Source organism: Nematolebias whitei, chromosome 17 (assembly GCF_014905685.2).
Source record: "Nematolebias whitei isolate Nwh7 chromosome 17, NemWhi1, whole genome shotgun sequence".
NCBI lineage: Eukaryota > Metazoa > Chordata > Actinopteri > Cyprinodontiformes > Rivulidae > Nematolebias > Nematolebias whitei.
This window is the reverse complement of record NC_056514.1, coordinates 8,460,543-8,474,676: the sequence shown is the minus strand read 5'-3', so window position 1 is coordinate 8,474,676 and position 14,134 is coordinate 8,460,543. Positions and strand designations below refer to the sequence as shown.

Genomic DNA, 14,134 nt, shown 5'->3' with positions numbered 1-14,134 from the left:
ACAAGCACATAGCAACAGATTACATAACAGGACACCAAAAAGTAGAAACCAACAAACAATAATGGATAACAACAACAACCGCAACATGACTAACACAGTGCGATGCACACAGACTCAGCACAGATCACACAGTGCAGAAAGCCAGGGAAAAAAAGTGTGTTTTTAAGCAAGATTTAAAAACTGTGAGGGAGGGGGCCTGTCTAACGAGCAGAGGTAACTCATTCCAAAGTCTTGGGCCTGCTACAGAGAAGGCCCTGTCACCTCTGCGCTTGAGACGGGTTCCTGGGACTGTTAGGAGCAACTGGTCTGCTGATCTGAGAGAACGTGGTGGTACATACGGCTGGAGCAGATCAGTAAGATAGGAGGGGGCAGAGCTGTTTTGTGATTTATAGACATACAAGAGTATTTTGAATTTGATTCGAAGGTGAACCGGAAGCCAGTGTAGGGAGGCCAAAACAGGTGTAATGTGCTCTCTTTTGCTTGTGCTGGTCAAAAACCGGGCTGCTGCATTTTGGACCAGTTGGAGTCTAGCTATGGAGGTCTGACTGATACCAAAAAGGAGTGAGTTGCAATAGTCGAGCCTGGATGTAATGAATGCATGAATTACTGTCTCCAGGTTATTTTTGGACAATATGGGCTTCAGCTTAGACAGTCGCCTCAGCTGGAAAAAGCAGGATTTAACAATCATATTTACATGATTGTTTAGTTTCAGAGAAGGGTCAAGTATCACTCCTAGATTAGTGACTCTTTGTTTCACTAACGGTGACAGAACGGATAGGTCGATGCAGTGGTTGGTGATTGTGTCATTGGGAGGAAAGAGCATAACTTCAGATTTCTTCTCGTTGAAACTCAGGAAATTTAAAGCCATCCAATCTCTGATGTCAGCCAGGCAGTCCAGTAACGGTTGAATAGAGCGAGTACCATTGAGTCTGAGGGGGAAGTAGATTTGGCAGTCGTCGGCGTAGAAATGAAAAGGTATGTTATGTTTCCTGAAAATAGCACCTAGTGGCAGCAGTTATAAAGAAAATAAAAGAGGACCAAGGATGGACCATTGCATACCCCCCATTTAAGCGCTGCCGAGGCTGAACTAAAATCTTTGATGGAGACACAAAAGGACCTGTCAGCAAGGTAAGATCTAAACCATTCGAGGGCTGACCGGTGATGCCCACCCACTGCTCTAACCTCGCAATGGGAATCTCGTGGTCAATTGTATCAAAGGCAGATGTGAGGTCCAGTAAGACAAGGAGCACAGAATCACCAGCGTCTGTGAATAGGAGAATGTCGTTAAAAACCTTGAGTAGAGCAGTTTCAGTGCCGTGGAGAGGTTTAAAGCCAGACTGGAATAGCTCTAAGATGGCATTATCCTCTAGAAAGCATTTCAGCTGGGACTACACTATTTTTTCCAGCAGTTTAGCGACAAATGGGAGTTTGGAGACAGGCCGGAAGTTGGACATGACTGAGGGGTCAAGGCTAGGTTTTTTCAGGAGAGGTTGGACAGCAGCATGTTTAAAAGTTATTGGCACCACACCTGAGGCTAAGCTGCTGTTCACAATGCCAAGAACAGGAGGGCCCAGAACAGGAAGAAGCTCTTTAAGGAGTCGAGGGGGGACAACGTCAAAAGTGGAGCCAGATGGCTTCATGCCGCACATGACCTGCTCCAGGGAAGACAGAGAGATGGGCTCGAAGTGGTCAAGAACAGCAACACAATGAGATGGGATGGACGGATCATGAGCAGGTGGAGAAATGAGTGCCCGGGTGTTTGCAACTTTTTCAGAAAAGAAATGGAGGAAGTTTTCACACAGCTCAGTTGAGGCTTCTAGAGGTGAAGGTTCACTGAGGTGTAGAACTGAGTTCAGGGTGGAAAAAAGGGCTCGGGGGTTGTGGGAGTTTGAGGCAATTATTGCAGAAAAGAACTTCGATTTGGCGGCTTTAACTGCCTTCTGATAATGACGCCAACTCTCCTTTAGGATTTGAAAAGAAACCTGCAGCCTGTCTTTCCTCCACCTGCGTTCTGCTCTCCTACACTGCTGTCTAACGGCTTGAGTGACGTCATTAAGCCATGGTTCTGATAAAAGTTTTGTTTTCCTGGTTTTAACGGGAGCAACACGGTCCAGAATATTGACGCAAACAGAGTTAAGCTGAGAGGTTAGCTCCTCGGTGGAGAGAGACACTGAGAGCTGATCGATCCTCTCAGAGCTAAAAGCTTCAGTAAAACGTGCAGCAGTGAAACGGTTAATGGCGCGTGAAGTACGTGCAGAATCACATGACTTAGCAGTAGGACAAGGCGGGATGATATCAAACAAGACGGGCATGTGGTCTGTGAGAACATTGTCACCGATTACCACATTACAAACAGAGACATCACGTGTTAAAATGAGATCCAGAGTGTGACCGTGTTGTTGGGTGGGAGCATTTACATGTTGAGTTAAATTAAATGAGTTCAACAAATCAAGGAAGTCCTTCACTAACGGCTTCTCCTGACAACAGACTTGAATATTAAAGTCACCAACGATAATAAAGTGATCATATCTTGGTGTGATGTAAGCCAGAAAATCAGAGAATTCACTTATGAAGTCCTTGGAACGAGGGGGGCGATAAACAATTGCACACAGCAATATCACGCTTACAGCATCAAGTGGGTATCTGTGGTACTGCACTGAGCTGGTTTAGGTCCTATCTGGCAGACAGAACCATGTCTGTCAACATAGCTGGGTCTGAATCCTCCACTGCTCCTCTCTGTTTTGGGGTTCCACAGGGCTCTATTTTAGGTCCCCTGCTTTTCTCCCTTTACCTGCTTCCATTGGGATCAATCCTTAGAAAGCATGGGATCTTTTTCATTGTTATGCTGACGATAGTCAGATCTATATGCCACTAAAAAAGAATGATGCCCCCTCAATTAGGCCACTTCTGTTGTGTCTGGAAGACATCAAAGCCTGGATGTCTTTAAATTTCTTAAATTTCAATGAAAAGAAAACAGAAGTGATGGTGTTTGGTCCTAGTGGCTCTTGTGAACCTTGCCCTGTGGATCTGGGCTCTCTGGCACCACATGTAAAGAAAACTGTTTCTAACTTGGGTTTTAAAATGGACAGTGATTTTAAATTACATTCCCAGATTGGAGCGGTGGTCAAGACCAGTTTTTATCACCTCAGACAGCTGGCTAAGGTAAAGCTCATCCTTACAAAACAACAGCTGGAAACAGTAATCCATGCGTTTGTCACCTCTCGGCTGGATTACTGCAACGCTCTTTACCTTGGAGTCAGCCAGTCCTCCCTCAGACACCTCCAGTTGGTCTAGAACACTGCTGCTCGGCTTCTAACTGGAGTTCAAAAGAGGGAGCACATCACCCCCACTCTGGCTTCACTCCACTGGCTGCCTGTTCATTTTAGAGTTCATTTTAAGATTCTTTTATTTGTTTTTAAAAGTTTAAATGGTCTTGCTCCATCCTACCTCTCTGAGTTGCTTCACCCATACTCTCCTGCTCGGTGCCTCAGATCAGCTGATCAGCTGCTCCTGGAGGTGCCGAGGTCTAAACGGAGGCTCAGAGGGGACAGAGCTTTTTCTGTTGCTGCTCCAAGACTGTGGAACGTTCTCCCTCTTCCCTTCAGACAAGCCCCTTCAATGTCCATATTTAAAACTCTTTTAAAAACACATTTTTACTCACTGGCTTTTAGCACAGACTGAATTTTGCTCTGCACTGTTTTTATTATTTTTTATTGATCTAAATGTTTTAACAACTGTTTTTATGTGTTTAAATGTTCTTCATTTTATATGTACAGCACTTTGTGGCAGCTATGGTTGTTTTAAAGGGCTTTATAAATAAAGTATTATTATTATTATTATTCATACACTGATGGGACACACATCAGAGGCTATGAGGGGTTCCGTGTCTTGCCCAGGGACACTTCAGCATGCGACTGCTGGTGGATTCGAACCCCCAACTCTCGCATTGGAGGACGACTGCTCTAACCACTCAGCCACAGCCACCCCAATGTCTTTAATATTCCTGGCATTCATTAATTTTCTTACTGTCTTTGAGACGATAACCATCTCTCCACCAGTCAGTCATTTTCCACAGTTTCCTGTCCGTCATCTCACACCTGCTCCTTATATTCATTAAACATATATGTTCCCACTCACTTCATCAGTTCCAGCATGTTTAGTTTCTCTTGGTCTTCACTCTGTAGACTTGGTATTTTTGTCTGTTCCCTATCAGGGTTTTCCTATGCTCCTTGTGTTTCTGATTTCTTTAACATTTGCTGTCCTGTCAGTATTTTGGGGGTTTTCCACTTAGTACTCAAAGTACTCTATACAGATAATTTTTCCCTTAACATGACTCTAGTGTTGACCTCTGCCCTTTCTTCATCATCTTTCTCTTCCTCAGCCTCTACAGCTACTGCTGGTTTGATCCAGGACAGCAGAGTGCTATTTCCCCAGGCTGCAAATGTTTCTTTTCCTTTTCTCTTCCTTTCTTTTTTGGCATTATAGTCCCATTGGTACATGAGCTAAACCAGTGTTCTTCTGCACACTGTAATAAAGGGTTAATCATGCTGAATGAGGCTTCCTTCACAGATGAGATGAAATTGATGCAAGTGAAGTTAGAACTTTGGCATCTAAAGTTTAGGGGGCAAATTTCTTTGCCCATTTTGGAGCATTGGTAGTATATTGTACACATTTTAATGAAGAAAGAAAGTGTGAAAGGGGCACGTGCCTGGCGCAGAGGGAAAACGGCAGGTGTACCACCTGAAGTCTATCGGTGCATAGCCTGGTGTAGTCATTTTGAAGCAATTTCCTGTTAAACAGTTATCAATATTTAACTAACACACAGCCTGCCACCTTAAAACAGCTCTGCTCTCAAAAATTTAATTGCTGATACTTTACAAACCTTGACACCTCTGTCAACCTCTCATTACATGGTTATTCTGGCAAAAATACAGTATAATAATAGGTCTTTTGGAAAGTTAGAGATCAGGAAGGAGCACACTGCTCTCTACAGTAACCAGGGCTTAATTTGTAAACCAAACGATGGCAGAATGCAAATAGTGCGTGGTGTTTTTTTTTTTGTGTGTGTGTGTGTATGTGTGTGTGTGTGTGTGTGGGGGGGGGGGGGGTCTGGGGATCCTCCCCCATAACATTTTGAATAAAGTAGATGTCATTTCCTGCATTCTGGTGTATTTTAACAGGTTGTTAAACATCTATGTTTCCCTACATTTGTAAATACCTGATTCAACAACTATTTTAGAGAGCAACAAGAAGTAGCCTGACCTACAGCTTTCGTTGTGTGAATAGAGCATGCTCCACTTTTCTCAAGCATCCTCGCACCTGCTCCAGTACAACTCCATTGTCACTGTATTCATGTGCTTCAATTATCAGTTGTTTAGTTGTACAATGAGAAGACTTTTTTAAATGAAAGTAAATTGGACGGATTTTTCAACATTTTGATCACTGTTATTTTGACAAACTGACATCACAGTTGTTACTGGTGTTGACCATTTGGCAACTGACAAATACAAGACATTGGGTACATTCATTACCTAAAGTTTCACTGAATTCTAAATGTTTGTAACCAAGTGACCATCAATTGTGCTTTCTGTGGCCTGTTTTTGAAAATCACAGCTTGTTTTTGTGTGTTTGAGAGAAGTTTTATTGTGCATATTTTTTGAACATGATCAAAATTCCCACAGTTCAAAAACATGCACGTTAGGCTGCCTTAAGGCCAGGCCTCCCTTACAAAATAGATCTGTGAACACAACAAAGTTAAATCATAACATCTGGACCGTTTCTATCTGGAAGAAACGTTTCGTCTTTCATCCAAAAGACTTCATCAGTTTGAGGCCAACAGGCCTCATCATTGTCACAGTCCATCACTGTGTCGGCTCCACATGCACGATCCCTAGCACCCCACCCAGGCCTCTCACTATGACCTCACTTCACCGACTGCTTCGAGGAGGGAGAGTATATTAGGTAAGGCAATGGGCCCAGGGTTCATGTCAGGGTCCAAGTCCAGTGTCAAAGGTTGAGGTCTGGAGTTTTATGTGTTACTCCTTTGTTTTGTTTAGTTTGCATGCCAATCCGCTAGGGGGCACTGTCATGCCAGTAGCACATGGGAATGTGGTTTACACTCTTCTTCTATGGTGTCAGTGTTGTTGAGCTGTGATGAGCATGGTGGATTAAAGTTCTATTGGATCCAAAAGGAAAAGTTATTTTTATTGACTCACATTGGTAGCAGAGGATGGTTAGCAACTACAGAGTTCCACCAACGTTTGAAGAAGGAAAGCTTTATGAAAGTCGGAAGAATGAAGTCAACATTTGGACGAGAGTTACAGACTTGGAGAAGAAAAAGCAAGCGCTCGCTGTTGCCCTGGCGCTGTCTGGAAGGGTGCGAGACACGGCGATGGAAATTCTGGTAGACGATTTAAATAAAGACACTGGAATGACCACATTGTTAGCTAAACTAGATGATTTGTTCCTAAAAGAGGAAAAGGACAGGGTCTAAGAAGCGTACTCAGATTTTGGCCGGGTCATTAAAGAAACAAATATGTCGATGGCTGACTATATTATTGATTTCGAGCAGCGCTACTCGCGCATGAAAAAATACAACATGGAGCTACCCGACGCTGTTTTGGCTTTTAAGCTTTTGGACACCGCTTGTTTGGACATGACGGACAGACAGTTGGCTCTAATGGCATGTTCAGATATAACTTTTGTTTCAATGAAGTCTGCTTTGAAGAGAATATTTGGCGGAAAAAAAAAAGAGTGCGACAGCAGAAAATATTAACCAAGAGTTCGTGTTTGTAACAGAGCAACGGTGGCAAAAGGGCAATTCCTGGTGGCAAAATACTCGTCAGAAAACTCCACAGTCCAGCACTCCACAGCCCGGTACAAACCCGTTGGATAAGTATGGGCGGCGATCAAAATGTGCAGTGTGCCAAAGTACTTTTCACTGGGTTAAAGACTGTTCGCACAAAGCTGAGAGTGTTAAAATAACCGATGATACAACAAACGTGGAAGAATGCAATATAACTATACACCAAAGAATCACCAACAGATGCAGAAATATTCATGACAGAATGTTTTGGCTCAGCAATAATAGACACTGCTTGTACTAGGAAAGTTTGTGGACAAGAGTGGCTGGACAACTATAGTACTGTGTTACAAAAGAAAAGTGTGAAGACAATGAAAGAGACAGAAACACAAAGTCACAGGCCCTTTAAGTTTGGAGATGGAAGAGTCGTCCACTCCATCAAAAAGGTAAGGATACCTGCTAAGATTGGCAACAAAAAGTGTAATATAGAAACTGAAGTGGTATCTGCTAACATTCCACTGCTTCTGAGTAAAACATCATTAAAAAGAGCTGGGACAGTTTTGGACATGGAAAACGACAGTGCAGTGATGTTCAACCAGCCTGTCAAACTGGACTTTACTAGATCTGGTCATTACTGTGTGAACATTGTGGACAGTGAAAATAAAAATCCTACTCACTCTGATAAGCTTTTAGATGCTACTGAGGAAGAAATACTGGCTACAACAGACAAGATGAACACAAGTGAAAAGATGAAAGTTTTAGAGAAACTTCATAAACAGTTTGGGCACGCCTCTGCTGATAAAATACAAAGACTTTTGACTAGTTCAGGCAATAAGGACACAGAATGCAACAGTCTGATGAAAAAGATTGTGAACCAGTGTGAAGTGTGTCAAAAATATTGTAAGACCAAACCAAAGCCTGCTGTCGGTTTACCATTGGCATCTACATATAATGAGACAGTTGCTGTAGATCTGCATGAGCTTGAACCTGGGGTGTGGTACCTACATATCATTGATCAGTTCACCCGTTTCAGTGCTGGTAGTGTTTTAACCACCAAGAGATCTTCTGAAATAGTCAAACGTTTTATCCATGATTGGATCAGTGTGCATGGCCCACCACAAAAGTTGTTCAGTGGCAACGGTGGTGAGTTTAATAACGAGGAAGTGAGAGACATGGCCGAAAACTTTAATACTGAAGTTAAAACAACACCTGCTTACAGCCCGTGGAGTAATGGACTGTTAGAGCGCCATAATCAAACTCTGACTGAGATTCTAATGAAAGTTAAAACGAGTACTGGATGTGACTGGAGCACTGCCATGGACTGGGCTCTGATGGCAAAGAACTCTATGCAAAGTGTCCATGGATTGAGCCCACATCAGCTGGTGTTCGGGCAGAATCCCAACCTACCCTCTGTATTAATCGACAAAGCCCCAGCTCTAGAGGGCACCACCAAGAGTGAATGGGTTGCCAAACACATTTCAGCCCTACATGCTGCAAGAAAGGCTTTTACAGAAGCAGAATGTTCAGAAAAGATACGCAGAGCACTAAAGAAACAACTGCGACCTACAGATGAGCGATATGAAACTGGAGACAAAGTCTTTTACAAACAAGTGACCTGTCCAGAATGGAAAGGACCAGGAGTGGTCATTGGTCAAGATGGTGCAGTCGTTTTTGTTAGACATGGAGGCACCTGTGTCAGAGTGCACCAGCTCAGATTAAGGAAAGTTACTCAGGAGCATGAAGAACCTCAGCTTACCTGCAGTGAGGAGAACAATCAAGGACAACATACAGTGGACATCAATGAAGAGGGAGTAGGAGACACTAACGCAGTAAATTCTGAGAATGATCCTTCGCCTGCTCCTGAAAATGGCTGAGAGACAGCACACTGAGAACACCATCATAAAGACAGGTCAAATTGTGACATTCAGAAATACAGAAGGTGTCTCACAAAAAGCAAAAGTGTTGGGACGTGCCGGCAAAGCAACTGGGAAATACAAGAACTGGTTTAACTTGGAGCTGCTTGAGCCTGTAGAAGTGGCTGGCAACAGTGAATCAGCTGATCTGTCACAGTTGGAGGATCTTCATGTCCAAGCAAATGTTCATGATACGGATACACACGAGGATGTTTTCGTGATTAAGGACATGTCGTTTGATGAAGCAAAGGAAAAGGAAATAAAAAGCTGGAAACAGAATCAAGTGTTTGAAGAAATTGAGGACAAAGGACAAAAGTGTGTCTCCACTCGTTGGGTGCACACTGAAAGAGAGTGAACATGGATTAGCACCAAAAGCAAGGCTTGTTGCACGAGGACTTGAGGAGCTACAAGTTTCTGATCTACAAAAGGACTCACCAACCTGTGCTTCAGAGTCACTGAGACTCCTGCTGGCAGTTATATGTCAAACAATGGAACCTTCACTCAATGGACATTAAATCTGCCTTCTTACAAGGAATGGAACTGTCCAGAGACATTTTTATCAAACCTCCCTCAGAGGCCAATAGCACAGGCATGCTTTGGAAACTGAGAGAATGTGTGTATGGATTAGCTGATGCCTCACTGTATTGGTGTAACAGGGTAAAAAACATCATGATTGAAACATCATGTCTAAGGTCGACCCTGCAGTTTTCTACTGGCTGGATGAGGGCGAGCATGTAACTGGTGTACTTGCTTGTCATGTTGATGGTTTTATATGGGATGGATCACATATGTTTTCAGAGTCAGTCATACCTCACCTCAGGTCAAAGTTTAATGTCGGTCGTGAAGCGCATAATAGTTTTTCCTATGTGGGTGTGGATCTTGTTGCTAAGGGTAAGAAGGTACACATGCACCAAGACACATACATTCAGCACCTGCAGCCCCTACACCTCTCACCCTCACGAGCAGCAGAGTCAGCTTCACCCCTCACTGAAAAGGAGAGAGAGCAGCTCAGATCGAAGATAGGCCAACTTGTGTGGGTTGTGATACAGAGCAGGCCTGATGTCATGTTTGATGCTAGTAATTTAGCATCTGGTCTCAAACAGGCTACAGTACAGACCATCAATGAAGCTAACAGAGTTGTGTGTAAACTCAAGACCAAGTCAGTTGAACTGAGTTTTCAACACCTGGGAGAAAACAGTAACTTAAAGATGGTTACATTCACAGATGCATCTTTTGGGAATCTTTCAGATGGGGGCACTCAGGGTGGGCACCTCAATGTTTTCATGAGTGACAATGGGTGGTTCTCTCCCATTTCATGGCAGTCAAAGAGAATTAAGAGAGTTGTTTGAAGCACACTTGCAGGTGAAACACTAACTATGTCTGAAGGAATTGATAATGCAATTTTTCTTTCCACACTGTTTTCTGAACTCAATGCTGGTAGTACTGCTTGTCCTCCACCAATAGTCTGCATCACTGATAATTTCTCTCTTGTTGATGCACTTAAGTCAACTAAGTTTGTTGCAGAGAAAAGGGTACGCTTGGAAATCAGTTCGATTAAAGAACTGATTCAAACTATGAAAGTTCATCAAGTGTTGTGGTCTCAAACAAAAGACCAACTCGCAGACTGTTTAACAAAAAAGGGTGCATCTACAACCTCACTACTTAAGGCTCTTTATGAAGGACGTTGGATTGTTCAATAAATTAATTCACAAGTTGTTTCACACTCTTTCATGTTGAAACTGTTCTAACAAAATCCTTGGTACCCGTGCTTTACCATGAGTCTTATACAAGCATTGGTTTTTTTTATATTATTTTTTTATTTTTATTTTTAAAGAAAAGTGGGAGATTTGTAACTCCTTTGTTTTGTTTTGTTTGCATGCCAATCCGCTAGGGGGCACTGTCATGCCAGTAGCGCATGGGAATGTGGTTTACACTCTTCTTCTGTGGTGTCAGTGTTGTTGAGCTGTGATGAGCATGGTGGATTAAAGTTCTATTGGATCCAAAAGGAAAAGTTATTTTTATTGACTCACATTATGGTCCATGTTAGTAGTCAAACTTAGGGTCAAAGGTCAGAGGTCCAGGTTAGGCTTGGCAGTCGGGGTTAAGTTTAGAGTCAAAGGGTGGGATTAGGGTCAGGGTTTGGTTTAAAGTCAAAGGTCAGAGGGTTAGGTTTAGAGAAAGGGGTCCTGGGTTAGGTTTAGGGTCAGGGTTGAGTTTGGTTTAGGGTCAGAGGTCAGATCATGATCATTTTCCAGAGTTTCACAGGTAGTTGTTAAAAGACGGTTGTTGTCCTAACAGTGCAAACATGGCTATGTTCCAATTTTGAGTCATTTCTGTTTTCAAACTCACAATGGGCTATTTGATGTCGCACTGGAAAAACGTAAAACAAAAATTATCCAGCAGGTTGTTCTTATTACATACATACTCTGAAGACAACGGATTACAATGACAATCTGAAATACAAGCTGAGAATCTGGGTTCAATCACACTATATCTGACCAAACTAAATAAATTTTGTCATAATAAGGGCATCATTACTATAAATAAACAAAAACAACCTTTACCTTGTGGGACAAAGCATCAAATATCCCCCAGAACAGTTTTCTGGATAGATGAAGCTCTTCATCTGATGCTGCTCCAAAATGACCCCACCCTCCTGACAGGCAGTAATACTTCCAACAACGCTCATAGTGATTGGTCAGCAGCTGGGAAAATGACAAGCACATTAATCAACACTGGAAAGATTACAATCTTACAATCCATTAAAAAAAACTAATTTACACTAGATGAGCCTAAAAACATTTGAAAAGATCTGATACATCTCCACAATTGGTCTGGAATCCTTCTAAGACCTCATTAAGATGGCTTCAAAATCTAACTAGCCTTAAGAAACACAACAGATCGCTAAAACTTAAGTAATTTAGCAGATATTTAGCTAAAGTCTGGTGGGATAGTAGCTTAACATTATCCTCATGTCATATTTCATGCAAAGCAAATTATGAAATATTCTAGATTAAAAGTTTGACATTAATAAAAATGCAGAGTTGCAGCACTTTTGTGATGAGAGAAACTTGTTGGAGATGTTTCACGTGAACACAGGGGTGGCTGTGGCTGAGTGGTTAGAGCAGTCGTCCTTCGATGCAAGAGTTGGGGGTTCGACTCCACCAGCAGTCACATGCCCAAGTGTCGCTGGGCAAGACACTGAACCCATCATTGCCTCTGATGTGTGTCACATCAGTGTATGAATGTGATAAAGCTCTGATTAGTCTTTGTATAGATCTAGTAGAGTGATGTATGAATGAGTAAATGAGGACACAGATTGTTGTGTGTGTGGGGTGTGTGTGTGTGTGTGTGTGTGTGTGTGTGTTGGGGGGGTACACAGACAACACCTCTCTGTGACAAATGACTACACTCAGTTACATTAACTGCATTAGCAGCACAGAAAGTAATTTGCTGTTGACAATGGTCAGAGGAAAGACACAGAGGATGGACACAAAGGACAGACACAGAAAACGGAAACAGAGGACGGACACAGAGGACAGACACAGACGACACAGATGAGGGACACAGAGACAGTTTCTGACCTTAAGAGGCATCTTGCTGTGGTCATTAAGCAGGGGGACATCAAAAACCAGTCTCCTGAGCAGGTGCTGCATCATGGAAGGCCTCAACTTCCTGCACATTGTTAGAGTGACACACATTAGCAGGACATTTGTGTATAAAGTAACTAGTTTTTAAGAATTACCACAATAAATTATTTAAATAGTCTTTTGTGAATAATTTTCATCTTTAAATCACTTCTTGGTCTGCTGCCTTCATACATCTCCTCCTACATGTCTCTGCGTGAGTGCAGCTACAGCGTGCACTCTCAGGACATCATTACCTGCAATGTTCCCTCAGTGAGGACTGAACTTGGCAAAAGGGCCTTCTCCTATTCCGCTCCTGTTTCCTGGAATTGCTTGCAAAAAAGACCTGAAGCTCTTGACCTTGACCTCTATAAGTGGCTTTAAGAACCTGTTGGACTCCTGGCAAGGACCAATGCAGACATGTTCCTGTTTTTAGTTTTCTACATTCACCTTATAATCTAGCTGTTTTGTTACTCTTTTTGCCATCTTATTTGTAAAAAAAAATCTGTATGCCTTTTTATATTTGTCTATTGTTGTCGCTGTTGTCATCATTCTTTGTTTAAATCAGGTCTCTCTTGTAAATGAGTCCTCGAGGCTCAGTGGGATTTATCTTTCTAAATAAAGGTTGAATGAATCAATGGAACTTTATTTTATTATTTTTCTGGATTGTTTTCTACTGTAAAAAAAAACACATCATGAATTCCAAGTTAACAGAGTCTTCTGGAGTTTCTGACTAAGCAAATCAGGCTGGATTGTCTTAAATGCACTGGAGAAATAAAAGAACATGATTCTCACAGTGATGTCTGCTTTTTCTAGATAACAGTGAGTTTGCTGAAGCAGGTGTATGATGGCATCTTCAAATCGAAGTCCACGCTGATAAGCAAACTGCAGTGGGTCCTGATATGTGCTTGTTTGTTTAGTCAGGTGGGCCAACAGAAGTCTCTCTAGGACCTTCATGATGTGGGATGTCAGAGCAAAAGGTCTATAGTCATTGAGGACTGATGGGTGAGTTTTCTTTGGTACTGGAACAAGGCAGGATGTTTTCCACAACACTGGAACCTTCTCCTGGGTCAGAAGAGGTGCTGCAGAACCCCACAGAGCTGCTCTGCACAGACCTTCAGGACTCTGGGACTGACACCATCTGGACCTGCAGCCTTATTCTGGTTCAGTCTCTCCAGCTGCTTCCTGACTTCTGGAGACGCAGAGAGGGGAGGCAAAGGAGGTATCAGCATGATATTCTGATTTGGTTGAAGATCAACATCTAGAAGAAGGGCCCATGACTGAGGTGGTAGATACAATATTTGAGGTGTGACAGGACGGCCTTGGGTCAGAGAAGGCTGGTATATCTGTTTGGCTGTGGGCAAGAGAGAAGGATGTTGAGCTTGTTCCTGAACTGAACCTATTGAAGAATGTGTTCAGTTCGTTGGCTCTGTCCAGGCTTCCATCCTTCTGATCCTCCTTCTGCTTGAAGCCTGTGATCTTTTTCATCCCTGACCACAACTCTCTGATAAAGTTCTGCTGGAGCTTGCTCTCCAGCTTCTTCTTGTACACCTCCTTGCTGTTTCTGATCTTGACTTTTAGTTGCTTCTGTGTGCTCCTCAATAATTCCCTTTCACCCTCCCTGAAGGCTCTTTTTTTCCTGGTTTAGCAGTTCCTTCAGGTCAGTGGTGATCCAGGGTTTGTTACTGGGGAAGCATCTCACTGTTCTGGGGGGGATGGTGCTGTTTACACAGGTTTATATAGTCCATGTTGGATTTAATATTTTATACCTTTTTATAATTCCTATCAAGCAC

The 14,134-nt window shown here is 42.7% G+C and overlaps 1 protein-coding gene across 1 annotated transcript in view; it reads right to left on the bottom strand.

The window, feature by feature from the left end:
• ryr2a (ryanodine receptor 2a (cardiac)) overlaps positions 1-14,134 on the bottom strand; it is a 554,599-nt gene that overhangs the window by 303,692 nt on the left and 236,773 nt on the right. Inside the window, 2 exon segments of the mRNA XM_037691577.1 lie at positions 11,280-11,420; positions 12,300-12,390. Coding sequence (XP_037547505.1) covers positions 11,280-11,420; positions 12,300-12,390 — 232 coding nt within the window.